Consider the following 27,083-nt stretch of genomic DNA (forward strand, 5'->3'; position numbering starts at 1 on the left):
TATACCTTAGTACATGTTTACATACAGCGTTGTCTTTTTTAGTATATTGGAATTTATATTTAATGATCAAAATCAAAATGAAAAGCATATCAATACATTCAACCGTGGCTGTACCAGTATGGATTATATACACAATAGTTTTAATATCCTGGATAGAGATCTTTTACAAATTGCCTTTCTAACCAGTAGCAAAAGGTATACCTCCCAAAACACAGGGGTCAAACACTGTCAATTGTTCTAGACGGTCGACCTGAGCTGGACATTTAGCTTTTTCAATGGATAACAGGAAAATAAATATAAAATATCAATAATGCTATTAACTGTTATAAATCAATTAGAATCTTTAAGATTTGTGTTCACGACTTAGATTCTAATAAGTGATATACATTTCTCCCACCCTTTACAGGCGAGTCTCACGTTTTAGCCGGGAAAGATCAGCTTGTCACCCCCTAGGGGAGATAACCTCGTGCCAATTAGCACGCGTTCACTTGTGACCTCAATATAATGTGTCACCTGTAATTGTGAGGTCATCAAAAGTGAATGACGATATGTATACCCTACATGTGTTTTTGTTTACAAACATGGCAGACTACTGTCGGTGGAGTTTTGACTGAAATAATAGGATAGGAGAAAACTAATCATCCCTTATATTTTTTGGTTGTGAAAAGATTATGTTAGTCAATGTCTCTCCATTACTTAATCCTCTGTTACAGATGTATATCAATTTGTGAAATTCATTAGTTCTACACATCTCCATATATATTCATAACTCACATTATTTGTATATGCAATATGTCATAAATTATGTGTTCGTATGTCTTAATTAATGCATTGTACATATTTTATTGTTACAGGCCGGAGAGTGTTTCCTCATAAAACATCGAATGGATTTAATTATGGCGTGTGGCAGCAAAATATTCCTGTCGTATCCATTCCTTTAAGGATGTTGACGTCGTAACCGTGAACGTCTGAGATTATAAAGAGACCAATAAACAATAAGACCAATGGAGTTGTGAGGACATCATTCCCTCCGCCTGATAAAACATGATAATAAAACAGAAAAACATACACCACAACGTCAACTCACAAGATCTCACAGGCGATTAGAAAGGACAATAAAATTATTCAGGATCAAAACGAAAACGACGTCATAAATTCTTTAAAAAACCAACAACAGCGTCCCGGAAAAGTAAACATTCTAATTTATTCCTGGTAGATTTAGTCCAAACAACGCAGATGCGTCGATAACCAGCGAGTATGTCTATAACCAGCGATCGATGGTACGGTGAATGTCGATAACCAGCGATCTAATGTACGGTGTATGTCGATAAAAAGCGATCTAAGGTACGGCATATGTCGATCACCAACGATCTAATGTACGGTGTATGTCGATAACCAGCGATTGATGGTACGGTGTATGTCGATAACCAACGATATAAAGTACGGCGTATGTCGACTACCAGCAATCTAAGGTGCCGTGTATGTCGATCATCAACAATCTAATGTACGGTGTATGTCAATATCAAGCGATCTTAGGTACAGTGTATGTCGATAACCAGCGATCTAAGGTACGTCGTATGTCGATAACCAACGATATAAAGTACGGCATATGTCGATCACCAACAAACAAAGGTACGGTGTATATCGATAGCAAGCAATTTTAGGTAAAGTGTATTTCGATAACCAGCAATCTAAGGTACGGCGTATGTCGATAACCAACGATATAATGTACGGCGTATGTCGATAACCAACGATCTAAAGTACGGCGTATGTCGATCACCAACGATCTAAAGTACGCATATATCGATCACCAACGATCTAAAGTACCGTGTATGTCGATCACCAACGATCTAAAGTACGGCGTGTGTCGATCACCAACGATCTAAAGTACGGCGTATGTCGATCACCAACGATCAAAAGTACGGCGTATGTCGATTACCAGCAATATAAAGTACCGTGTATGTCGATCACCAACGATCTAAAGTACGGCGTGTGTCGATCACCAACGATCTAAAGTACGGCGTATGTCGATTACCAGCAATCTAAAGTACGGCGTATGTCGATCACAAACGATCTAAAGTACGGCGTATGTCGATTACCAGAAATCTAAAGTACGGCGTATGTCGATCACCAGCAATCTAAAATACGGCGTATGTCGATCACCAACGATCTAAAGTACCGTGTTTGTCGATCACCAACGATATAATGTACGGCGTATGTCGATCACCGACGATCTAAGGTTCGACGTATGTCGATCACCAACGATCTAAGGTACGGTGTATGTCTATCACCAACGATCGAATGTACGGCGTATGTCGATCACCAACGATCTAAAGTACGGCGTATGTCTATCACCAACGATCTAAGGTACGGCGTATGTCGATCACCAACGATATAAGGTACGGCGTGTGTCGATCACTAACGATCGAAGGTACGGCGTATATGTGGATCACTAACGATCTACAGTGCGACGTAAGGCGATCACTAACGATCGAATGATCTAAGGCACGGCGTATGGCGATGACCACCGATCTAACAGATGTCGTCGATGTGGGTATGACAATAATCATTCTGGATTACCTGGTCTGATTGTTCTAGAACCTTGCCAAATGTTTCCGTATAAGTTTTCTCTTTGTTTATATTTTGCAATGATTTAATTGTTTAAATCGAGTTTAAGCTCTTGTAACGGATTTGTTAACACTCCGGTATTGCCTTGCTTCCACTTTGGTGGTGATTCAACGCAGTTTTCTAGCACATGACATCGTATGTATAGCTATGACAGACTGTGACTAATGTATCGGTTATACCATGGCATGTCCAGCCGGTAACAACTCTGCTCGCATAAGGCCCATGCGACCCTTGCTGTGGTGAAGTGCGTGGCTTGATAAATTGGTTTAACCTTCAAACAATGTGGAATTTGTTTCGAGGTCAGCTTAATTCTATGAGCTTGACCTTGACAATATCCAGTTTGATATTCATTAAATCAGTCTCAAGACTAACTCAATACATCTCGCCGTGAACATAATCATCACACGATCTGATAATGCAATGTCCATAGAACCATTGATAGAGTGACTGATGCAAATTTCAATGGTTATCTAAAACGATGCAATCGATACCAATGAATCAATTTAATGTAGTAGGTCCAACCAATAACATGGTGTATTATTATTACAATATTAGAATGTGTTGAAGAGATGTCTGCAAACTGATTGGGTTGTTTATTACACCTATACGGAACAATACCTCCATATCTAAACAGGTGCAAGGCGATAGGAATTCGCTGAATAGAAGATTTTTCATAATCAAATTAATCCCACAGATAGGAACGAGACTATCAAATAACAAAGTATACCTTTATATCTACGACACATCTTTACTCATCAACGACATAGAATATAACTATATAACCATCCCGCTGGTGATTTATCGTGGATTATAATGTACAATAATGTCTTTATAATTACACCTGATCAACCGTTCAAACATCGTGATTATAAATTATGTTTCCAGAACCAGAATGTATGACTAGGATGATCCCAATAATACGACGATTACGCCGATAATTCGGTCGTAAACATACCAGATGTTGATCAATCTCTAGGGAATGTATGTTTTTATGATATAATGTTCAATGAAACATGGCCAATTGTTTTAAAGATAACCGCCGGGCACTGTATATAGGTGGGCGGCCTCTTCCGGTCAAACGAACGCAATTCTTGTTCTATGACTTCCGGTATAAACGATATCATTCTGCACAATCTAGACAATCACTGATTGAAACTATTCTGGCGTGGTCGCATTATCACTGGAAGTCGTTAGATGACAGCTGATGCATGGGGACTTTCTTATAGGGACGGTTGGTCACGTTAGAAACAGGTCATGATATAAAATAGTGTTAAAGTATGCGGGAGGCAATAAACAAACATTCACACAAAACTATGACCATTGTACCAAGTTATGTTTATTTGCAAATAATGTTTAACACGCGCTTGAGTTTCTACAATCATATTTCCATTAATCACAGCATATACAGCATAAAAATGAGCAAGAGAAAACACATCTGAGTTCCGAGTGATTGAATCAGATAACAACTATGGCGCGTATATTTTTTTGTTACATCTATATCAAACAGACATTACACACAAACTCTCACTTGTAGACAGAAGCATGCGTTTCTCAATCATAGTCATTTATACACATCATCATCATCATCATCATCGTTGTCGTCGTCCATACACATTGACAATCATCATCATCATCATCATCATCATCGTCATCATCACTCTCATCATCATCATCATAATCTATACGTGATGAGCATCTTATTCATCCTCCTTCTCTTTGTAAGAAAGAGAGATATATCTGGGCCAGTAAAATAAAAAAAGATTTAAATAAGTTAATTAAGAAAAATTATCTAGGAATCGAGGAGAGACAGAGAACATGAAAAATATTAAAAGCTGTTTTTACCTTGGTATTATTTAAATTACACTTCCGCATAGTCTTATATTTTTATCCATTTTCTCCATTCTTTCTCAAACCTATCCTGTGCAGAATCGCCTTGACTGTTTACAATATATTTTTGAACAGTATAATGTTCTTTAATCGTGTTAATTAAGGCATTTGGGCTCAACGTTTGATGTCGACATCTTGTCTTATAAAGATAAAACTTAATAATAATTAAAATTTCATTGTCAATGCTATTGTATGTCATATTCTCATTTGGTACAAATAATCCAAAAAGAAAATTGATTTTATTAAATGAAAATGGGATAAAAAGTGCATCTAACAATATTTCAAAACTGTGTAAAAATTTCTGTACTTCTCCACATTCCCACAAAATATGAATGATTGTTTCTTGTTCTAAATTACAAAGTGTACAGAGTGGACTTGTCACTAATCCTACTTTAAACATGGCTGAAAATATGATGAACAATTCTATACTAGAACCATTGTAGTCTTGAATTTTTTGTTATTCTAAAAGGGGTCTTATATATATCAATCCAATCAAAATTATTCAAATCTAATTTTTCTTCCCATTTTCTCCTCCCAGTAGCAATAGTATCTTTTTTTACCATAAGATTATGAAAATCTTTTATCCCTTTTACTCTTTTTAAGAAAAACAATAACATTACAGGGTATGATAGGGTATACAATAGCATCCTTTTTACTATCGTACCATAGTGGCATTTTCCAGATACAACTTTCATTAATTGGTTTCACCTGCTCCTTTTCATTAAACCTTCTCCATGCTTTAAAGACATCTTTCCAAAATCAATGTGTGCACTTATTAAGACATATTGAAATGTAATCACTTCCTCAATGAGATAGCATATGTAAGTCAATATGTGTTTCTAAGATAACTTGCCACTTGCCCGACTTCTGATATAATCTCGTATCCATCCTGATTTTAGGGAATCTATGAATGACCTTATATTAACCATTTTAAGACCCTCTTCAAAATAATTTTGAATTCTATGGCGCGTATTAGTAAGCCAGATCTACTGTTGGGTTGTTGTTCTACGTAGGTGCCCCTGTGATAGGGAAACACGATTCCTTGTTTCCCCTCATCAAGGACAATACATATATTGTTTTAGTATGTTTGTCTATTATGCAAAACCGCTATTTCAAAATGTTAATATGTTGCTCTCCTAATTGAAAGCTATCGCAAAGATGCGAAGGTGCTGATATTTCGGTTGTTCACCGAAGAACATTCAACGGCAGGTGTTTGTCAGGTCAACCAGAGGTCTCTCCCAGACTAGAATTAGCAAATGTAGTATGTGTATGAGTACCTTGTTATATATTAACACGCGCAGAGAAACAAACATCGAGTCAGGTGAAGAGGTTAAGGTACACAGGAAACCAGTAGAGGCTAAGATACACAGGAAACCAGTAGAGGCTAAGATACACAAGGAACATGTAGAGGCTAAGGTACACAGGAAACCAGTAGAGGCTAAGATACACAGAGAACATGTAGAGGCTAAGGTACACAGGAAACCAGTAGAGGCTAAGATACAGCGGGAACCAGTAGAGGCTAATGTACACATGAAACCAGTTGAAGCTAGGGTTCACATGAAACCAGTAGAGGATAAGGTACACAGGAGTCCATTAGAAACATTTCCCGAAATGAGATATCTATGTGATATAGTCAAAATAATAGTTGAGATGATGAATATAGCACATGAGAAGTCCGGTCTCTCAACTTTCAAAGTCATGATGATGTAGCAACAACAGTATTGATAATGAACCACCAAGGTAGAGGATAAACCGATCTTAAACCAAAAATAACATTTTATCAGAATGCATTGAAAATTGATTCTCTTTGAGACATTACAAGTTTCGCTTAAACGAGAAATTCGACACGAGCTTGTGGAGTGATTGGTTTGACCTATAAATTATTCAACAGCATTAGAGAAATAGGATTGAAATGCATTCCACAAGGTCGGTTGCATAATATGGTAGGATCCTCGTATTACTACCAAAAGACTTGGAATTGGAAACATTCATACCGATAAAAAGATGATAAAATAAAAAACAGTGTTCTGATAGTAAAACTACAATGAGACCAGACTGGGACCCTTGAGCGCGGATCACGACACGGTTTCGCTCTTACATGTAGCTATCAGAGTCTATATTCACGAAACTGTCTTTTGCTCAAACTCAGATGTTTTGCTCAAGTCCAATTCCTTATTCGAGAGATAAATTAATAAAAAAAAGCATTGAAACGAGTAACAAGAAAGACAGTTTGAGCACAGAGTGTGTGTTTGAGCATGTTAACGGTTTTATGAATACAGGTTTTGATTAACTGTATTTTCCTGGCGCCGTATTCATGAAAGCGAAAACCATGCTCAAGCATGGCTTTTGTGCTCAAGCCTAATTTCGTGTTTCAGCTATAAATTAATAAAACAATCTTATTTTGTTCAATGATTTGAAAACAATTTGCAGAGACTAAAAGCCGAATACTATTTTCAATGTTTACATTTGACTTCTTGATTGTTTTACATGATTTAAGTGAGTTACAAGAAAGCTGGCTTGAGCACAGAATCCATTCTTGAGGATGATAACAGTTTTCATGAATACGGGCCCTGGTCTAGTCCTTCTAAAGGATCCAAAACGAAATGAAGGTGAGATAACTTATGAAAAAACTACAATAAAATTCCCCTGTGTTTGACTGTAACGTATAAACATCCTAAAAACTAACCTTTGAACCTATTTAGACTAAGTATGTTTATTTGGTTCTCCTTTTGATATTTCTCCGTTGATTTTGTAAAGAACATCACCTTAAATCTTTTCCTTTAAACAGTGATAACAAGCGATAAAAAACAGAAACCAAACGAAAGAAAAACTAAATTTCAACTAAGAATGAAAGCATGCAATATACATGTACCCTTAAATGCATTTAGTAATAGCTAATATCCCTCCAACCTCTAAAAACTAATCAATTATAATGACATCTACGGTTAGAGGGTTACAATCGCAAATCTCATTGGTTTAGTCTAACCTGACTCAAAGGAGACAGATTGAACCATGATATGTCCTAGACATGAAAGCGGGCGCGTGGGTGGAAGACAGAACCGTCCGATGTTGTTCATCATGTCATAACATGATATGTCTAACTCCTTGAGGGTCCAAACCGATATTATATTATCCCATTGACAAGTATTATGAATAATAGGACAATAATAGTAAATTGATTATTGAATATACGCACCGGAGATCGATTATGATTCCAAGTATTGATAAACACAGATATCAACTACTGCTACCATTTCGTATTGGCAATTAGCAGAATATATTTGTGCAAATCACAATAACTAAGATAGTCTATTAATAGTACATCCTTAATTTACATTATGTACTATGAGCAACCCGGGCCCTATTGATCCACGTACACGTGTTTTGTCAACAACGAAATTCTTGGTGCTAATAAAGCCCGTATGTAACGTATATTTCAGTTGAATGTCAGTGATATGACAGATACGGACTTCCAACTGGAAAGCTTTGAAACTATTTCTCAATCTTGCTCTTTCAAAGCGAAAGTCATACTTCACTGGGTCTGAGGCCCTAAACTGGTCGCGTGACACGCAGGGCTATGATAATTTGTTAAACATAAATAATGGCTTAACAAATACACAAACTGAAATAATGATGCATGTATTATTGACATATGATGTGTGTTTTTCGTAATAACAATATATAATATGCTTTAAGTGTCATATATATTTCATATGAACGCTGTTGCCATATAACTAAATGTAATAACCACTGTGTCTGATGACTCTTTTTTTCTAGACATCCTGAACATACTTCACAAATATGATCTACAAGACTTTTTGTACCAATTTTTGCTAAGTGGGTTTGTCCCGGTAAAAAACTATTGGAAACACTTCACAAAAGGTGTCGTATTAGATAAGTACTCCTCGCAATGGAGTGAACGTCTCAATGCTTGCGATGAGTTCTTAAGATTTAAACACCTGCATTGTGAGATCAGCCCTTCGCCACTATGTTACCTATATAAATGTTTCCCTAATCTCAACACAACGTGTAAAAACGTTGCAAAGCTATGGGGTATTCCACCTAATAGTGAACTATCATGTGCCCGGTGCGATATCCTTGTAGAAGATGCAGTTGCGCGTTGTACATGTATATTAGACTGCCGTAATCCCACATTGCTAACTCTACGTGATGAACTTTTCACAAAGATAGTCAACGATTATCCGGTGCATGTGTATGTTGTTCTTGCTAACTCATGTAGGGAGGTGAATCTGCTGCCATGAAAGACAATTGTTAATGAGGACCGCCTTTTCGCACCTTTTGCAAGAGATTGTTGCATTTATGCCGAAAAAGTGTTCCTTCTTACGTTTAATTAATGACGATAGTCTGCCATACATGTAAACCATTTGCACTCGTATTATATCTGGTTAATCCTGACAATTTGACTGTCCTGTCTTTACATACATGTTCCCTTGCTGTTTGATATAGTCCTGTTTATGTCTTTATTTATCGTTGTGTAACTCATATATTGTGTAATCATGTAAAAAAAAATTTGATTCCACGTATTTTTCTTTTTCATTTTACCTTATACTTATGTCCTTTGTGTATCTATCTTTGTAACCCATATATATGTCATTTGTAACTCTTCAAATTTGGAAGAATAAAGATATGAATGAAACAATTCGGAAAAATTACTTATGTCAACTTCCGATTATAAAGTTATCCCAGCCCATTAATTACGTTTCATGAGGGTATTAATATTACTCCTGGCATAATCATTAATGAAAATTAAAGGCATTTGATCCTGCAAGTAATAGCCTGAATTTTATTTCTATGTGTGTCTTACGAATGTTACTGTTTATAAAAATGCAAAAAAATGTTGGCGGTTATTTTAAGCTTTGACAAATTGACATGCACTGACTGCATCGCTATTTAACAGTCAAAACAATTAGGAACACTACACTACAGCCTCAACGCTATGCAGATTGACATATACTAATTGCGAAGTATATCTGATAGAACAAAATGAACACGGTTTTCTGATGTAGAAGTTAATTTTGATACCACATGGGTAGACAGATACATCTGACACCCAGTACATCCTCTAACACATTCCGCAGATATCGCCGTTGTCCCGTACGTGCTGTTTCAGAGGGCAGAATATGTAGCAATTACACGCTGCTACTTGCACGTGGCTATCTACACATATCGTGTGCGTGTTATATACAAGAAATTCGTACATATTCTTCAATAATATACCTTCAATCATGACAGGTTGCCGCTGTGATATATCACAGTCGATTACACACTCAAAGATGATATATTGTACACACAGTCCAACGTGTTAACCTGATATATTGTACACACAGCCCAACGTGCTAACCTGATATATTGTACCCAATCCTAACGTATAAACCTGAGTTATTGTACACAATCCTAACGTGTTAATCTGGTATATTGTACACACAGTCAAAAGTGTTAACCTGATATATTGTTCAAACACCCCAACATGTTAACCTGATTTATTGTACACAACCCTAACGTGTAAACCTGATTGATTGTACACAGCCTAACGTGTTAACCTGATATATTATACACACAGCCCAAAGTGTAAACCTGATATATTGTACAAACATCCCAACGTGTTCACCTGATTTATTTTACACACAGTCAAACGTGTTAACCTGAAATATTGTACAAACACCCCAACGTGTTAACCTGATTTATTGTACACAACCCTAACGTGTAAACCTGATTGATTGTACACAGCCTAACGTGTTAACCTGATATATTGTACAAACACCCCAACATGTTAAACTGATTTATTGTAAAAACATCCCAATGTGTTAACCTGATTTATTGTACGCACAGTCCAACGTGTTAACCTGATTTATTGTATACACATCCCAACGTGTTAACCTGATATATGCTACACACCCCAACGTGTTAAACTAATTAATTGTAAAAAAAATCCCAACGTGTTATCCTGAGTTATTGTACACAACCCTAACGTTTAAACCTGATTTATTGTAAAAACATCCCAATGTGTTAACCTGCTTTATTGTACACACAACCCAACGTGTTCACCTGATTTATTGTATACACATCCCAACGTGTTAACCTGATTTATGCTACACACCCCAACGTGTTAACCTGATATATGCTACACACCCCAACGTGTTAACCTGATTTATTGCACACCCCCCAACGTGTTGACCTGATCTATGCTACTCACCCTAACGTGTTAACCTGATCTATGATACACCCCAACGTGGTAACCTGATTTATTGTACACACCCCAACATGTTAACCTGATCTATGCTACACACCCTAACGTGTTAACCTGATCTATGCTACACCCCCAACGTGTTAACCTGATTATTGTACACACCCCAACGGGTTAACCTGATCTATGATACACCTTCAACATGTTAACCTGATCTATGCTACACACCGTTTTTGTTCAACTTATGTTGTAACCTCCTCCCCACTGTGTTCGACCGGTCTGTTATATTCACACTTCAACGTGTTAACCATGCTTGTTGTATACTCCCCCTATTTTTAGTAAACACATATGTTTTATAATTATACAAGTAGGACTTTTTAAATACACACGGGATATATTAATATGTTTAATTTTGGCTCTACCCCGAAAGGCAGACTGTTTCAGGTAAAAAAACCCACCTGAATTTAAAATAGACAAAAACTCTCTTCAAACCTACGTTTTTTTTCATTTGTCAGACCTATACTTGAGTATGGTGATATCGTCCGGGATAACTTAACTAACCAACAGTCTCAATCCCTTGAGAATATTCAGCTCGAAGCTGCAAGAATTACAACGGGTGGTACTAAACTAACAAATCATGCTAAGCTTTATGAGGAAACAGGTTGGGACAGTCTACAATACCGACGCAACGTAAAGAAAATAGTTCAGATACATAAAATGATTTTTGGCCTTACTCCCCCGTAGAATCGACGCTCACCAATATAACACACGTGCTGCTGATAACTTAAGCAATGTTTTTTGCAAAACTAACGTCTACAAGAAATCGTTTCTTCCTTCTTCTATTGACCTGTGGAATTCACTACCCCCATATATTAAAAATAACCCCTCAATAAGTAATCTGAAAAACTACCTACACAGACACTCCCTTACAGTTCCCCCTTATTATAATTATGGAAAACGCCTCGACCAGGCTCATCAGCTAGACTGAGGATGAACTGCAGCTCCTTAAATGCCCACCTATTTAGTCGTTATCTTGTCGATAGTCCTTATTGCTCATGTAGACAGGCACATGGAACTACTGATCACTTTCTTCCGTCTTGTCCTAATTATACAAATGCTTTATAAATTTACCTGAAAATTACACTCTTGACATGCTTCTGTGCGGAGATCCAAATTTATCTATTCTCTCTCACTCACTCTCTCTTTTGAATTAAGTTTTGTTCTTTATTACATATATGATACTTACGATGTTGTTTAGCTTTATAGTGTTGTCATCCGCTTGTCAGTAATTAAGGAGAGGGATTCATATAAGTATTTTAATACTTTTTTTCTGAACCCTGTACTTATGTATTGTATGTATGACAAAAAAAATGAAATAAAATATGGTTTAAACTAAAAAAAAAACAAACACCAAAAGCTATGACGTCGTGTTTGGCGTGGTATTTGTAATTCCAACTTGGTTTGGGTTGAAGTTGTTTCGGCGATAAAACAACATCACAATGCTGTTTCTTTTGCATTTTGCTTTATCAGAAATGAATTAACATTCATTAACCATGAGCCAAAAGTTTTAAATAACCAAAAAGTGTGCGCACTTTTGTGCATTTACTTCTTCGCGGATTTATGCAACGTGCACACAGGTGTTTTAACCCAAAATAGCCCTGGCCATTCCTTAAATACACGCGGGTTATATATATCTCATATCACTCTTAAATGCAGTATATACATGTATAAATGGGATATATTGATATGTTACAAATATGATTATACATACACACTGGAAAAAGTACGACTGCGCCATACAGCTTTAATTGATGACGTCACTGGTGGATCAAAATCACGTCTATCAACTATGAGTTATTCGTTTACTACAGCTTGTTTTAATGTTTCAAGAATTAATGTTTCTTACATAGTTTTTACGTGAAAAACGTTACCGGGGTCTAGCAGAAATGCTGAACGGCAGACAAGGTATCGGTACATGTCAGATGAATGTAACATGTATAATACATTGTCTGTCCTTGGAGCGGCTTAACACGCTCGAGAGAGGTAAACACTTCGGCTGATCAGATCGAATCAGTTGGCAGGAATGGGTGACAGAATGAAGGTTTTAGACGACTGTATAGCTACATGTAGTACCAAATCGAGAACATATTTGATCTATGATTTTCAGAATGTTTATAGCTTTTTTATCAAAACTAATTTCAAATAGAAACAGACGGATTTAGTTGGAGTAACACCCAAAATCAAATACTTTTACAAATAACTTTCTCCCGAAATCCTAAAAAAGGTAATTGTACAATATAATTGATACTTAAAGTAGTTAGGTGTTCTCACTTTTGAAATCCGACCGATGATGGATGTCGGCTTTTATTAGTGAAAATAATGGACAGGCTCAAAATGACAAATGAGTCCAATATGTCATAATAATGACGGAGCATTCTCCAAGATACCAATTTACAGAAAAACAATCGTTACAACGACAAAGCCTTCGTATGAATCATTTTACGGATTATAATTCAGGGAGAAAAAAAATCTATCTTTGGATAGAATTAGGTTGTGACCTATCAAATGATGGTGGAAGTACATCTGTTTTTTTCTTAACTATAACTTCACATACCGTTGCGTATGGAAAGCAAACATGTACAGGAATATCAAAACATATGGCGTCACCGATTCCCAAAATGTTGTCTTGTCAGTCAATCAAACGAAAGGTCTTACTATGTCCTAAAAACGAACGGCCCGACAAGATGAAAAGATGTTACTGTACCCGTATTTTTCTGAAAGCAAATGAAGGGAAACACACATAAAGGAACGGTTCAACAGCTGTCCTAATGACCTTACAGACAACACAAGGGAACGGGTTTATTGCTGCCCAAATGACAAAGACCTGGCATAAGACACGAGGAATTGTTTTAATACTGACCTCATGGCGTAAAACAGAGATTCAATACACGTCTCTTCTCCTGTTCCAAGGCCTATATATCGATGATTAGTTATTGGAGACGAATGGTCCCGGGATGCAAGTCGATGTTAGACTTTTAGGAGAAATGTAGTAATGTAGTTGTTGTGTCCACACTATCAAACACTACCATTTCCATGACCGACAACGTACGATCGTGATGTTACTAGACCTTTATATCATACAGTATTAGTATAGGTATAGTGTACCCACTGTTCACATGCACTATTACTGTAGTAAAGGGCAACGATTCGTTTCTTGTTTTGGAGAAACAGTCTCTAACATTTTAGTGAATTCAAGTTCTATTTCTTTTCAAACTACATACATTGTAGTACCTGTGTTGTATGCTTTTTTCGTTTTTGTCACAATTAACAATCTACAGCATAGCTAGGAATATTGTATCACTATAGAGATTGAGAAGCGGTATAGATTTGAGCTGTGATGAATTTGACATGTGCAAACCTATATCAGATCCAGCGAAAGAGATTCAAGTTAAAGTTGAACTTGAACTAGTTTATAAATATGGTAATTTGACTTGCTCCCTCCTCAATGATTTGAAATCGTCTGTCTATGGAACCACTTGTGAAGGAATCATTTATAGGAGATGGCGTCATAAGCTGTTATGACTTTAACTGTGCCAAGTTCCTTTATTCCGAATCGGACAATAAAACATGTTAAATTCAAGACACATATTCACCATTATTACTGTATATACCTGATAATGTCTTGCAACCTCATTGGCCGCTTCTCAAACACGTGCCAAGTCCTCGGATACTTATAATTACGTAGACCGGTTTTCAGGTGAATGTCGATTTCAAAATGTAATTGTACCAGCGCATGCGCAGGTAGACCGGATGCGATCTGTCAGTCGGACGACATGAGAATTTGGTTGCTAAAAAACGTTATGCCTTTGTAATAACTGCGAATTTCAGAAACTACTCGCAGATAAAGTGTAGTTGGCAATGAAAAGGGCGTCTAAACATACAGTGTGCGTCTTCCACGAAATTTTAAGGGGGAACTTTGACGGTAAGTTAGCTTTCAAAACTAGCTTCAATGATGAGTTTTTAGATTCAAACCTGGACATTTTTTTTCGCGGTTGCTCTTTCACGTAAAGATAGTAGAATCCTATGCAAAAATACACACTCAAATCAATCAGTAATGGTTTAAAAAGATATTTGGATGGATTTCATAACATTATTAGTTCGGGTTTTCCGAAGTTAAACAAACGTTCCAAGCCTTATTGAAATATTCAATGTATGTTTGGTTATCTTTTAACATACGATTATATTTCATTGTCAAAAATGGTCTTGAAAAATTAATGTTTGGAGTATTGGGAACCTGCATCAAAATAAGATAAAATCATGAACCCGGCAATAAACCCGTGTCATTCAGAACCTTTCTTTTTCCCTTTTTCTTTTATTGTTGAAGCATATACTATTGTTAAACAGGTTTAGACCTTTTTGCTGGTATTTATATGATGTGACATGAACTATAACAGTTATTCTGACCTTGGCTTCATTATAACTTCGCCTCGGTTAATATCATTTTTTTCAGTTTTATATCACATCATATTCAACAGCACAAAATCCATTATTGTATTAAAATGTATATCCTGAATGTTAAATATACACAGTTGTAACATTTTTGAAACTTAAAAAAATGGCTCAATGTTTAACAATCGTTAGTCTATCTGCTGTATAATGTTAGCCACATTTCAAAAGAAACGAAGAAAATATCAAATAACGAATGGCGAGCCGTCTTTTACGCATCATGTATCGAGTGTATCGTCTAGTTCATGTGACTTCTTATAAGTTAGATAACCCCCGATAAAGTCATGCTTGACAAGTTATAATTATGATTGCTATCACACGAGTGAAATTAGCCTTTGTCTGAGTAAGATATTGAAGATGTAAAATAGATTATTGAAGGTTCAAAAGCACACATCAATTAAGATATATCAACAGTTATTGTTTACGTATATAAACCAGGTGTGTCTAAAATCTACTACACACTAGTCTCCATTCACTTAGCCGCGGGACAAGTCTTCCTCCGATGAAACTGTCATTTATTTTCCATTAGATTTTAACTTAGTCAAAAACAACCTTCGGGCAGGTCCGAATTGACCAGTGGTCATTTTGATGTTAAGATAATACATGTCGCGGCCATTATTTTATGACAACTGTAACGGATGGTTGGCGATACGACTGACCATGGTGACTGCTATGTTAGTACAACTGAAGTTCATACCTGAAATATCATATGTTAGGTACATGCTATGTACATTGAGTCGTTATCATCAAACCAATCATGTAATGTTGTGAAACATTTTATAAATAACACGGACATTTTTAAGAATAAAGATATGAAAAACGAGTAAATGAATACGGGAGTTTCTCAATGATAAGTTGAAAAGGCGTGTTAACTACTAAACACAGGCTTTTCGTTGTCGTGTCCTTGACCTTAGACGCTGAGGCAATGTTTCTCCTGACCTTACACACTGAGGTAATCTTTCCTGAGGCTATATCCAACTTTCTCCTATTGATTGTATGTTCGATTGCCCCGTTGTTTAGACTAGCACTCGAGCATGATGCAAATTCAATTGTCATTATCCATCTAAATTATTTTGTATTTATAATTTATACGAGGGTTATGTAGTAACAAGGCCCATCGTCTCTGCTGGGTGTATAAAGCATGAGAAAATTATCACGACAAAATATTTGTATTCCATTAAAAGGTTTTACGTAGCGAATTAACCGAAATATATAGTCATAACATTTACACAAGATTCCTATGGCATTTCACCTGCCTTACAACTAGCATATCGAATATTCATCGGCGATGTTGATATTAGTAATACCATTTATTTGTAATTGACTGCAGATTAGCGATTGTATTAGTATATACTGTATCTGAAGTCGGTAAAGCGAAGAGTGTATCTACGACAGATTGCGAATCCGTTTTATCAGGTCAGTACATATACATATACAATACATATATTGTTCCTTTTGTTTACTTTTAACATTTCCCTTGATAATGTAGGAATACTTATTGACATAACTCATTACAGAAATGAGTAACTAGTTGGTAGGCTGTACGGTATTTGTAGGAGTGAAAGAGATAGAGTGAAGACGTTAGTGTAAAACGATTCTATAGACGTGATCGCGGGCAAATTTTAACTGTAAAAAAGATATTGATCCATTGATCGTGGACACGTATCGCATTTCTGTGAAAATTCTTAAACATATATGTGAAAGTGATACATATACGTTTGGGGCGGTGTATAAACAATATATCATGTTTTTTCTTCAAATTATCAGTTCTGTGACGTCACTTTTGGACAGGGTTAAAACGCAAATCGTCCGTCTCTGTCAACCTTTGTATCTGGGAACAATGATGTAACTTAACACCAATTGATCAATCATCTGTCAAATTTCCTATTTACGGTTAAGTTATTGCATGACAGTACATACAACATAGGGTAATGAAATAGCAGGTGTCGCCAGCCTATTAAACAGCAAACAAAATCGCAAAACCATCTAACTTTTTTTCTTCAATGATACCGTGCGATCACCAAGCTTAACGCAATGTTAAGATTCCATCCTGTTATTCAGTGCCATACACTGTTTGCTGATGTACTGGATGATGTACCTATATGGTGGTAGTTAATGTAACCAGATCACATCCTGGGCATTTCGTCATTTCACCTGCCGCAAGATACCAGCACACGTGTCGTGTGCTCTGAATTATTCTAACGTTGGCCGAAAATACACTTTTATTCAAAAGCATTTTACCGTCTTCAAGATACGAGCTAAAAGAAACTTTACTAAATGTACCATCCAAAAAAGGACATAAAAACACCTCATTGCAGGTTTCTAAATATTCATTGTCCTTTGTTTTTTTAATTAGTTAAAACTAACTAACTAAACACATCTAATACTTCTTTTCTTAAAGTATCAACGTATACACATAATAAAGTAAAACAGGAAGGGTATTGAATGATATATCCTCAAACAAAACATCATTTTGTTTCAATATATGTAAAGATCACTGATTCGCCCCATACGGTCCATTAACGACATTAGCCTGGATAAGGTATGACGGTTAGGAGTATTCCACAAGTTCGGCAAAAAGAACCATCAATTTATTAATTACTCATTATAACTGTCTCGATAATGACGTGTTGCATTTTATAGAATTGTAGTTATTTCAAAGAGTATTTCAAAACATATGTATGTAAAAAAAAATACAAAAAAAATAAAGGGATGTAGGTTCGACATCTATACATTGCGAACCCAACACTTTTCCAATGTGCTATCAAGCAATTATGAATGCGCAGCATCAGACATTGACAATGAAAAATAACTCTAAGAAATTAGCATACTCCTGGTCACGGTAAGATCTACGTCGGTATTATTACACGTTTAGACTTTCTCGGACTACTGTAAGGTATAGTATTTATTTTGTTTTGTTATTTTACTGAATACTTTCCTCTCTCGGCCTATTGCAGTATTGTAGTCAAATGTTGTAAACCAACAGAATAAAACACAAAATGTTTCTTATATAGTGCATACTACATGTATCTCTTCCACACTGGTAAATCAGCACTTCCTGTCACGTTTACATGTATTTGCCATACATAATGATATATCATACTCATAACACAAACAAGTAATTCCTAAATATGATATAGCTGGCGGTAGTTCTCCGAGAATGTCTTGATAAGGCAATATTTGTTTTGAGGCTACGTTCATATAATGCCATGCTTACAGTGTGGGCCTGTGATGTGATGATGAGTCGCTGCGACTTCAACCATAGCATGACAATAACAGAGGTTGACATTTAATTTACAAGTAATATGCATTACTGATGAATTTTCCTACATTTAAGGATCAATTTAGTAACAGAAAACAACATATTATTGGCAATGGTTCAGAATCTACATTAGCTCCTGTCAATAATTGAGGCCCTATAGGTACATCTAAGAACCGATTGAAATCTTAATAGCTACATTGTAACGATAATGAAGACGATTTAAAGTCATTTATTTAAAGACGGTACTTTTCTTTACAGTTGTAAGCCAGCTTATTGATGCCATCGTCACATTAAAAAGTGCTCTTCATCTCCAACCGCCAAATGGCTACAGTGATGCTTCTTTTAACCATTAAAACTTCATCTTTCATTATTTCGGAAGAATAATTTCCCATCCAGATCAAGGAACACCAATAACAAAAGCTTTGAGCGGTAATGGTTAACCAGATTACATAACGGTTGCATTTTCTATGATTGAAAATTCTGCGTAAACTTAATTAAAACTGGATATATTATTGTATTCTTCACCACAATGAGGCGACATAATACGAAGTTACATGAATCTCTTCCAGTAAAGTTTTAAAAATATAAAGCTTTTAATGCTACTAGAACAGTAACGGGTACATTTGTACATCAAAACCATTTAAGTTTACAGAGTTGTTTTTGATGGCAGATGTAAAACACTTTATGTCGATGTGAAAATTCCAGACTTATTTAACAACGATTCATCACCTTCCTATGTATCAGACTCTAGGTACAAGCCTAGTCTGGTGTCTCGTGTAAGATTACTATACTACCTAGTTTACCAATCACTTATTACCAATAACGTGGCTTTATCACGTCTCACAATATAATGTTACAATGAATTGATATAGTTCATATTGAATTGATATAGTTTATATAAACTAAAAACCTTTGTATATTATTTGAATGCGATAAAGAGGTTAACACAAAAGGAGCTCAGACATTTTTCCTTATTGAAAATGACCTATGAACTTTCCCTTCTTGACAGTGACATGCATTTTCCCTTAATTTCCGCGACTTGCGGCTTGTCGATGTTTTCCTTGGTTTCTTATCAACAGTGTTATTTACTTTTGAATACAAATGATCTCGTATTCATTCAGTCCTGGGCTTTTTTGATGGCATATCACATTTTACTAAGACTCCTGGGCCCGTATTCATGAGCTAGTTTGAATGCTTAAGCATTGATTTTGTTCCCAAAACAGTTTCTTGTAACCTGCTTAAATCATGTGACAGACAGTCAAAAAATCAAGTGGTAACATTGAAAATTGGCTTTATGTCTCTCATAAATTCTTTCAAATAATTGAGAAACTGTGATTGTTTTATCAAATTATCTTTGGAAAAAGAAAATGAACTTTAGCACAGAATCTGAGTTTGAGCATTAAAATGCTTTCGTGAATACGGGCCTTTATTTCTCCCAGTCAGCCTAAAACACTTCCAGGCTTAAAACGACAGCACTGTAAGTTCGTAATAAACCATATCCTCATGGTAAGATGCTATTTACATTTAAACATTCTTTCAGACTGTTTCTTTTTTTCAGCAATCGAGAGAAACACATATACAGTGTACATGACCCGTAGATGTGGCGATAGTAGCATGTTATTGTCAACGGCGCCGAAATCATTTCTAATGGTACACGTATGTTTTATTAAAGGAGTTAATGAAATTGTCACAAACCAAATCTAATTACGATATAACACGTTAGTTGGTTTGTTCAGGGTAGTAATAGCTGTAAGTGTGAGACACAATATTCTGAACTTGACCAGTCGGTTCAATTAATACACGGGAGAAACGTCGCTGCGAAAAACCTAAATTGTACATGTACCTTGCAACATAAACAGAGTAATTATTACGATATCATTTATATTGCCTATTTTCATTAAATACATTTGTACACCAGGGTTTGACATTGTATTTTTAGTTAACGCATTACTATCTCTGCTTACAAAACAAATAATATGTATAACCAATAGCATGTAAACAAGTGCCACCCACCTTAATAGCTGTGCGGTAAATCTCGCCGCCCGATGACAACACTCAGCTTGTCATTATATGTCCTCTACAATTAACACTGTCCCTATTTATCATCCAGATGGGAAGGCTCCTCAATTCTTATTAAGTACGTCCACTGGAGTTGGCAGCAGGCCCTCGGCTAAACCACTCAGTCCATCATGTGGTCAGTATCACGGACTACTAGCCTGGCTGTACTGACCAGCGGTACACCGGTTATCGGTATAGGACTGGTACGGGTAGGAGTGCTAGAGTAGCACTACTCGTAGCCTGACGAATCAGTAGCGAGTGCATGTTCACTGATCGATGTTTGTAGAAACATCAAATACGAAAGAGACGAAAGCAGCAATGTCAACAGGAACAAATAAGTTAACAACAGCAGAAAACAAAATACGATAGAAAACAGCCAGTCAGGTAGATGACGTCTGGCATAGTTTTACACGATATCTCAAGTCCATATTACGACTGTACAATGTTGTAGTATTAAATTAACCCCCCATTCTACAAGTAGCTAACCAAGACCTTCCAATCGGCACTATGACCGCGAATTGCCTTCGATTTGTTATGGTAAAGAGAATACATACATTGAACCGTCATTAGAGATCAAGGAATTTCGGAAGCATTATTTTCCTAGGGTTTAAGTCAACACGCAGCCCTTTTTAGTGAGTCTGGAGCAGAGCTCAACAACAAGTCCATCTACGGGGGCGGATTTGTGCCATTTCGTCTCCTCGTTCTTTGTTTTACGAAAGGGCGGGAATTAAGGTCGCTAATAAGCGGATATGTACTATATAATTTTTTCGACCGTTTGCGCAGTATTTGTTGTCCTTTCGTCCTTTCGCATATTCATATAAACTAAAGGACGAAAATTAGAAAACATAAAATCATGCCATCTTGATCTGAGAAAAGGACAAAGTGTGAGAATTAGAAAGTGTTCTATTCTCATTCTTTTGGTGCGAAAGAACGAGAAAGAGCATCCCTTTAGGACCGAGGAAAAAGAAATTGTTTAATATCGTCTTTCCTTCTGGGTAAAAGAACGATAACTGTAATCGACACCAATCAGCCGCCGTAATGATCAGGGATGAGAGTAGTATAGATGTAAAGAGCGGAAAGGGACGGGTATCGCACGATCTTATCAGAAATGTTCATGTCACTGATACAACATCTATAATTAGGGAGCCAGCATCAGCAGCTAGAAAACTTAGCAATGGATGCTCCTCATAACCACGAATGCCTATACAGTCAGCGTCGACCTGGTGGAGAGGTTCAATGAAAGTTAAATAAATCAACGGTAAAGATCTGTCATTCGCAGAAATCGCTCAAATAATACCATGGATGATATATCCGGTAAACTCCCGGCGTCAGAGTGTCAGTGCGAGTCCAATAAACATAACGCAAGCGTACTTATGTTCAATTTGCAGCCAAAATTGGGAATCATACAAACATTCCAACATTTTAATTTGATTTATCCACTGGACCACGTTTTGCTTTCATGTACCCACTAGATGTGTAGCCAGGTTGGAACTAAGCGTACTTGCGAATTCTTGGCGAAAAGTCAAATGTAGTCAAACAAATACTGTTATATAGTAGCTTTTACAGACTCAGTTATAACGATGTTTCAATAGATAAAACTGGGCTAAATCTGCAGAGTCCTACCTGCCATGGCAAAAGCTTGACTAATAACGGCGGTACAAAATACAAATATACATTTACAACTCTCGTTAACTCTCCTACAAAAACGATTTTCACACGATGGTACGTGGAATCAAGACTATTGAGAAATTTGCTATTTTGTTGTAAAGATCGACGCCAGAAAATTATAGATATTTATCCTTTTACAGGCATTTTGGTGACCCAGTTACCGGTAAATACCAGCATCAAGGCAGGTTAAGAGATACAAGCACGGCGGTGTTTGTGAAGATTTCATTACGAGTGGAATAAACATTTTGCCTTGGTAATTGTTCCTGAAATCCCGTATTTGATTAGCATACAACAACCAGCCTAATATAAAAATATCGACGGAAATTATTGAAGCGCACTAGACCAACTTTCGTAAATCATAGCAATACAAAAAAACTTTGCATTTAAGTGAATCGATTAATATGTAATTACATTCACTACTCCCAATTTTATACACAGAAATAATTTTAATCCGTTCTTACATCTATTTTACCTTGCAAAACTAATTTCCTGTAAACATATTGTCGATACAAAACTTGTAGATGACGTCATCAGCATTATGACGGGGTTTCGGAGTAAATTCTTGCTTGCCTTAGTGACCTGTACAACCCGAAACCCGGTGTCTATTTGTATAGCTTGGTAGACTGAGACAAACAGATACAGTTACTTCTTCAAGGACACAATCATATCGCTCACTTCTGCAGACGCGCGCGGTTCGAATCTAGGGACCTCAGCCATATTGGACTAGGCAGGTTAAGCATGAAATATATATATATACATACAAAATGCACCAAAACACGCCTAAAAAACTAACGTACATGTGTAGAAATAACAACCCATCAAAAAAAACCTAACGTACATGTGTAGAAATAACAACCCATCAAAAAGCATCTCACCATGAAAAGTAACCTAAATAGAAATCAATCATCGTAGTGTATCAAATGAATTCTGGCCCTTTAGTTGACCCTTGACATTAAGCAATTTCCAAAGTAAAACATATTTTTTTCTGAATCTTGCAGAGTCAGAACAAATGTCTAATATACTTGTACTTTAAAACCCAAAATTCAAAGTTAATTTTGGATAATAAAAACATACTTGCAGGGTCTCTTGAAAACCCTAGAATTGAAACCAACCAAATTAGTTTAACAAACGAATAAATATCAACTTATCAAAACACATATGTACTTTTAACAAACGATAAGGAAATATATAAGATTTTTTTTTTAATAATATGACTATATGACGTTTTCATCATAGAATACACAACAGAAAATAAAACTGTTAATAGGAAATGTCTTGTCAAGTCCAGGCTTCCCGCTCATACCAAAATATTCATCAATACAAGGACAGAAGCTGGTTCTACAAACATACTGATAGGTTGCTTTATTTGTTTTCCGTTGAAAATATTTGAGAAGAATTAAATATTTGTGTTAACTTGCAAAACAATCATTAATTGAAATTTCGTTATAGATTTTCCTGAACCATGTACAATGTACAGAGATTTGCTTGCCAATTAAAAGGACAACTTCTCAATATTCATCAAGGAGCTTAAATGGTGCATTGCTGGTTATATTTGTATGTTCATTAGTTTCTATCGTACTAGCGTGATAATTCAAGTTGTTCCAACAATTGTTGGAGTGGTTCCGAAGACCAACGACCGGAGCCTTTTAGATTCCTTCAAACATAAGTCAAGAGAAATATATTACGTCTAGACAACTACTACACCTGCTGTACACATGCTTTTAGTAGAAAGTACCATAAATAACTGGTAACTTGTGATGGCCATCGGCTGCTTGTTACCAGTAGATGGATGAACATTGTCTCTGATTTACACCAAACCAGAAACAAATTGCTCCGGATTGGCTAGTGGTACAAAACCTTCTCGACATAACGATTGTCTGGAGTGTTGTTATTAGTGATATACGTTGTTAGACAAGACTTGCGGGTCCATATCTCATATTGCAGGGTTGTGTTGAAGCTTTGATGGAAACTTGCCACCTAACAACGTAGATTTAAAATTTGTCATCTTTCGTTAATCTTTTAGATTCGTCCAGGCTATTATGTGAATAACCATTAACGGTTTTGTTTTTGGTCGCTTCAAACACAATTTTTACGCCCGCTATTCTAAATGTGTAAAACGCCTAGCTCTTTTATCGACCCTTCCCTTCTCAATATCAACTTTGAGACGACTGCCTCCCTGAGAGATTAACACAAATCTTTATGATAGAATGTAATTCTTCGAATAATCTTAAATTATTTGCTTTGGTATTTTATCAATATAATTAATACTGCAATCATGTAAAGGAGTAGTTTGATGTGTGATGCTTAATGACATGTTACATGTATGCTATCAGGGTTTCATTATGGTAGGAATCTAACCCATCTATCCCCCGACTCACCAACCGTTCTTTTCCTATTTATCGGTAGTGGAAGATATTTAATTTTCTGTTTACATGGATACATCTGTGAAAGGGTTAAATGTGTTGTTGTTTGGTAATAAACTATCCTGATTAGCGAGGTTCCTCTAAACGTGAAAACTACCCTCATTTCCCTGGTCTGGTGATTCAATTACACAGACAATAGGCGGAATTATTGGGATCTGGTAAAGGTTGACTATAGGTATTGGAGCCTGCATTCATTTATCGACTGCCTTTAACAGTGTAAGATCGTCAAACGTTAGCGTCAATATTTGTAGCACTACTGGAGTTTTCACATAGAGAGCGTTATTGAAGTTTAAAAGACTCCTATTTAACATATATGACTGTAAGCAACACAATTCTGTTGTTCATGCATGTTCTTCAAGACACCCTTCCATGTTTCTTTGGAAAATGTTTAAACGGAACTTAATTGCATTCATCATAAATGTTTATTAAGATGCATGCTATCCTTTATATACATATATATATATATATTCAAATAAAGTAATTTTCATTCAATGTTTCTTGATATTTTCTTTCTGTTTATGATTCATATTTATACACTGCTTTACCGAATGGTGGAATAGCCATACTAGAGGGAAAAGGTTATATGGTTACACGTACCCATTCTGTTAGGGCGCGAACGTCATACAGAAACCATTACATGAATTTTACGTTACACCATGATCACTCTAACAGTACAACCCGTAGACATCTCCGAACAGTTCCCAATTGGAAAACATTAACGTGTAAATGTTCTTAATGTTAGTTGCTTTTAACAATGGTTTTATTTGGTAGGTTTATCGGAGGGCTTCAAAGGGGAAATGTAAATATTACCGCTGCATAGTACATATTGTAGCATACCGTTCTGAAACATTTTTATTGGCATGTCATCAAACATAACTTTTGCTTGATACCTTTTAACCTTTAAGATATGAATACAAAATATATAGACATTCACTTTTTTAATTACACATTGAACATATAAATAGAGGAAGAAACCATTCAGTCTTTCACCGGAAATGGTTACACTTATAAACCGGTGGGGCTACGATAGAAGATATTTAGCTTTATTGATAAGTTCTGTTTGAATGCTTCCAGTGCCTTCCGAACAAAGAAGTGCATTTTGTGGACAGTGTTATTAGTTTGTCTGCCTTTCCAATCTATCTGACTGACAGAGATTGCTAGCTGTAGACAGAGGCCTATACATTTAAAGGTATGGTCGCGCTAAAGGTACACTCAACCAGAGAATTTCTTGTGAAGCTAACATAGTACAGTTTTGCCATGGTGTTGTAAATGTGATACATCACTGCAGTGTCACTGTAGACGTGATACGGTACTGCAGTGTCCATGTAGACGTGATACGGTACTGTCGTGTCCAGATAGACGTGATACGGTACTGACTTGTCCCGGTAGACGTAATACGGTACTGTCGTGTCCAGATAGACGTGATACGGTACTGCCTTGTCCCTGTAGACGTGGTGTGGTACTGCCAAGTCCCTGTAGACGTGTTACGGTGCTGTCTTGTCCCTGTAGATGTGGTGCGGTGCTGCCTTGTCCCTGTATACGTGATACGGTACTGCCTTGTCCCTGTAGACGTGATACGGTACTGCCGTGTTCCTGTAGACGTGGTACGGTACTTCCTTGTCCCGGTAGACGTGATACGGTACTACCGTGTCCCTGTAGACGTGGTACGGTGCTGTATTGTCCCTGTATACGTGATACGGTACTGCCGTGTCCCTGTAGACGTGATACAGTACTGTCTTGTCCCTGTAATCGTGGTACGGAACTGTCTTGTCCCAATAGACGTGATACGGTACTGTCTTGTCCCTGTATACGTGGTACATGTACGGTAGTGCCGTGTCACTGTAGACGTGGTACGGTAGTGCCGTGTCACTGTACACGTGATACGGTACGGCCTTGTCCCTGTAGACGTGATACGGTAGTGCCGTGTCCCTGTAGACGTGATACGGTACTGCCTTGTCCCTGTACACGTGATACGGTAGTGCCGTGTCCCCGTAGACGTGATACGGTACTGCCTTGTCCCTGTAGACGTGATACGGTACGGCCTTGTCCCTGTAGACGTGATACGGTAGTGCCTTGTCCCTGTAGACGTGATACGGTAGTGTCTTGTCCCTGTAGACGTGATACGGTAGTGCCATGTCCCTGTAGACGTGATACGGTAGTGCCTTGTCCCTGTAGACGTGATACGGTACTGCCGTGTCTCTGTAGACGAGATACGGTACTGCCTTGTCCCTGTAGACGTGATACGGTGTAGTCCCGCCTCCCTGTAGACCTAAAATTTATAGATTTTCGTTTGATGTATAGTGACATTAAAATTACAAATGTTAAGATTTGTTGACCATCATTATTTTAAGAATTTCCTAAATACTCGTTTCAATTTTTTATACGAAACCCGGTATTTGAGTTCAAATTTTAAGTTGTTAGCAATCCTGTGATCCGCTTGCTATTT

General features: G+C 36.7%; 2 protein-coding genes across 2 annotated transcripts in view; both read right to left on the reverse strand.

Moving 5' to 3' along the window:
• Positions 1-20,682, reverse strand: part of LOC110457000 (RYamide receptor-like) — a 58,767-nt gene extending 38,085 nt beyond the window's left edge. The window contains exon 1 of the mRNA XM_021508087.1: positions 20,502-20,682. The gene's annotated coding sequence lies outside the window, so the exon portion shown is untranslated. The remainder of the gene's footprint in view (positions 1-20,501) is intronic.
• A 5,439-nt stretch (positions 20,683-26,121) lies between these two features.
• Positions 26,122-26,772, reverse strand: LOC110456986. Its single transcript, XM_021508069.1, has one exon. The coding sequence runs from the start codon at positions 26,770-26,772 to the stop codon at positions 26,122-26,124; it is 651 nt and encodes a 216-aa protein (XP_021363744.1).
• Positions 26,773-27,083: the final 311 nt, after the last annotated feature.

The sequence above is a fragment of the Mizuhopecten yessoensis genome, unplaced genomic scaffold, assembly GCF_002113885.1.
Source record: "Mizuhopecten yessoensis strain PY_sf001 unplaced genomic scaffold, ASM211388v2 scaffold8991, whole genome shotgun sequence".
NCBI classification, from domain to species: domain Eukaryota; kingdom Metazoa; phylum Mollusca; class Bivalvia; order Pectinida; family Pectinidae; genus Mizuhopecten; species Mizuhopecten yessoensis.